This window comes from Seriola lalandi, unplaced genomic scaffold, assembly GCF_002814215.2.
Source record: "Seriola lalandi dorsalis isolate HSWRI2012SDOR001 ecotype SW California unplaced genomic scaffold, Sedor1 jcf7180002052035, whole genome shotgun sequence".
NCBI classification, from domain to species: Eukaryota; Metazoa; Chordata; class Actinopteri; order Carangiformes; family Carangidae; genus Seriola; species Seriola lalandi.
In genome coordinates, this window is record NW_019522588.1 from 32534 (window position 1) to 36002 (window position 3469).

The following is a 3469-nucleotide window of genomic DNA, read 5'->3' on the forward strand; positions in this document are numbered from 1 at the left end:
CACACACACATACACACACACACACACACACACACACACACACACACACACACACACACACACACACACAGACTAAATGTTTACCCGAATTCGTTTCTTAACTAAAAGCTTTTGTCTCTCAGGCAGAGAACCTCCTGCTGGACGCCGACATGAACATTAAAATAGCCGACTTCGGCTTCAGTAACGAGTTCACGATGGGCAGCAAGTTGGACACGTTCTGCGGCTCCCCTCCTTACGCGGCTCCTGAACTCTTCCAGGTGAGCACTCAGCCCTGCCCACCACACCTGTGTAACAACAACTCTGTTAATATTATTGTTACTGAGTGTTTGTATGAGGAGGCACAGGCCTTTAAAATTATACGTACTTTAGATTTACTGGATTTCATTGTGTTTCTTATGTTTTCTTTATGTTCTTTTAAAAAAAGCAACACAAATAAAGTTAGACAAGACAAAACTTGTGAGTTGTAACAGGAGTACTAATTGTATGTAAGTATCCTCAAATACTGGGACACAGAATAACTGGAATAATTCAGGAATAATCAAAGGGTGAAAATGCAGCCGTAAACTGTGTTAGTGTGTTGTGAGAGCAGTGGGCTGCTGGGTAATGAAGTTCTGTCATCTTGCAGGGGAAGAAGTATGATGGGCCGGAGGTGGACGTCTGGAGTCTGGGAGTGATTCTCTACACGCTGGTCAGCGGCTCGCTGCCCTTCGACGGACAGAACCTCAAGGTAGATGAGTCAACAGCTGCTGACCTCTGCATGAAAGATGGAGGAAAAAATAATGAGTTGTGCTCTTGTATTTATAAAACTGTACAATAACAAACTGGCCTTATGTTGAGACTCATAGCGATATACTGCCAGCAACGTTAGCATTGTAGCTAAGGGGAGTTTTGGAGATGTAAATACTGCTTGGTGTTATGGGGACATCTAGTCTGTACATGAGGCGTTTAGGGGACATCTAGTCTGCATGTGAGGCGTTTAGGGGACATCTAGTCTGTACATGAGGCGTTTAGGGGACATCTAGTGTTCATGTGAGGCGTTTAGGGGACATCTAGTGTTCATGTGAGGCGTTTAGGGGACATCTAGTGTTCATGTGAGGCGTTTAGGGGACATCTAGTGTGCATGTGAGGCGTTTAGGGGACATCTAATGTTCATGTGAGGCGTTTAGGGGACATCTAGTGTTCATGTGAGGCGTTTAGGGGACAGTCAAGGTTTATGATCAAAGCTATCAATTTTATTTTGTTTATTGAACTTCTCACTGTGTGTGTGTGTGTGTGTGTGTGTGTGTGTGTGTGTGTGTGTGTGTGCGTGTGCGTGTGTGTGTGTGTGTGTGTGCGTGTGTGTGTGTGCGTGTGCGTGTGCAGGAGCTGAGGGAGCGTGTTCTCAGAGGAAAATACCGGATTCCCTTCTACATGTCGACAGACTGTGAAAACCTGCTGAAGAAGCTGCTGGTCCTGAACCCCGGGAAGCGAGGCAGCCTTCAGGTGACACACAGGCAACCTGAAACCCTGACTTTAACCTTTACAACACATCTGTCAACCAAACACATATTATTAAATACAAGTTTTTAACCAGGAGCTGTGACTAACTCAACAACAGCTCTTTCACAATAAAAGCCTTAAATGGTGTTGCTGTTGCATTAATCACAGGAAAACAGATAATAATAAAGAAAAGACAAATGATTCACTCTGTAATAATTGTTTTTGCCACCATCACTCCCTCCTCACTTCCTGTTGATGCCAAACTTGTGTTAAGGGAAGTTTTATTTTTAAAGTCAGTGTGTTTAGTTAAAGTTATGCTAAGTAGTGATTTTTCTTCAGCTCTGGACATAAAAACACAGAATCCTTCATGTTTAAAAGTTATTATTATTATTTCTTTTCGTCTGTTCCTCAGCAAGTCATGAAGGATCGATGGATGAACGTCGGCTACGAGAGCGAAGATCTGAAACCGTTCACAGAACCAGAGCAGGACTTCAGCGACCTCGAACGCATCGGTCAGACACACACACACACACACATATTCCCATATGTATATATTCCCATACATAAGTCAAACGCACCTCTAAGTTTTTGCACCAACCAAAGCCGACTGTGTTTTCTGACCAATCAGAGCTGTTGGGGACGATGGGCTTCCCTCAGGAGGAAGTGATGAAGGCGCTGGACGGTCAGAAATACAACGAGGCGATGGCGACGTACCTGCTGCTGGGGAAGAAACCCGCTGAGGTGTGTTACATAACCTGTCAAACGTGTTTAGCTTAGCTTAGCACAAAGACTGGAACCAGGGGGAAACTGCTAGCCTAGTGTCATCATACCACCAACACCTCTCTCCCAGTCTGAGCCAGTCTTTTACCCAGAATCCTCTGTTGTGACTCTCTCCACCAGTTTGAAGGCACGGAGTCTTTGTCCAGCGGTAACCTGGTACCAAGGTCGCGACCCTGCAGCGACCTCAACGGCTCCAGTCAGTCCCCCGCCCACTCTCGCAACGTACCGACCAATCAGAAGCAGCGGCGTTTCAGTGACCACGGTGAGTTTTCGTTTATACTCAACAAGGCCTTTTGACTGGACCTCGTGTTTAGATAGTTCTGGATCAGTCTTTGGATTCTCTGTGTTTTGTGTCTCAGTGGCGCCTTCCATCCCCCCGCCTGTCTCCTACACCAAGCGTTCCCACGCCAACAGCGTAGAGAGCGACAGAAGGGAAGATCCCGCCTCACCCGTGGGAGCTCCGGACCGCAGGAAGTCAGCCACAGCCTCAGGGGTGAGACGATACAGATTCTGTTCTTAAAGCTCCTCCAGTGTAAAGGTCTGTGTCCATGTGTAGTTTGATTATAGATCAGCTCTAGCTTCTATATTAATTAAAACACAGAAGAAGAAGAAAACATGGCGCTTTAACCAAGTTCTGATTCTGAAACCAGGTTTAAACCAGGGTTAAAGGTCAAACAACATGCGTGTTATTGAAGTAAGTGATGTCATGTGCAGCTCTGATCATCATCTCTTCCCTCTGGACAAACTGTGGTCTGCGTTGCCTTGGATCAGTGGATTGAGGTCGACCTGCTCATGTGACTGTCTTTGTGTTACAGAGCATGACTCGCAGGAACACGTATGTTTACGAGAGGACGAGCGCTGACCGCCACTCCGCCGCCATCCCCAACGGGAAGGACAGCAGGTGAGGAGAGGAAGCCTGCGAGTCGTCACTGATCACACGCTGATTCAACACATCAATAACTCACCTGTCTCTGTCTCAGTCTACCTGAGGTACCTGCAGCGTCCCCCTCCCCGTCACCAGGGGGAGCCGTCTCCTCCACACGCCCCCGTCATGTCAAGTCCATGTCAGCGTCAGGACATCCCATGAAGTCCAGCCTGCCCCCCATCGACGACAACGCGGAGTATCAGAGGTGAAAAACGTGTTTCATGTCTCCTCGCAGCGGTCGTTTATTACATCACTATATCAACAACCTTCTCCTCCCCCCCCCCA

The 3469-nt window shown here is 47.2% G+C and overlaps 1 protein-coding gene across 1 annotated transcript in view; it reads left to right on the top strand.

Moving 5' to 3' along the window:
- Positions 1-3469, top strand: part of LOC111649819 (serine/threonine-protein kinase MARK1-like) — a 24183-nt gene that overhangs the window by 14948 nt on the left and 5766 nt on the right. Inside the window, exons 7-16 of the mRNA XM_087172095.1 lie at positions 127-257; positions 626-727; positions 1363-1482; positions 1892-1991; positions 2108-2220; positions 2380-2521; positions 2619-2752; positions 3075-3160; positions 3240-3389; positions 3452-3469. The exon at positions 3452-3469 is cut by the window's right edge and continues 249 nt beyond it. Coding sequence (XP_087028221.1) covers positions 127-257; positions 626-727; positions 1363-1482; positions 1892-1991; positions 2108-2220; positions 2380-2521; positions 2619-2752; positions 3075-3160; positions 3240-3389; positions 3452-3469 — 1096 coding nt within the window. The remainder of the gene's footprint in view (positions 1-126; positions 258-625; positions 728-1362; positions 1483-1891; positions 1992-2107; positions 2221-2379; positions 2522-2618; positions 2753-3074; positions 3161-3239; positions 3390-3451) is intronic.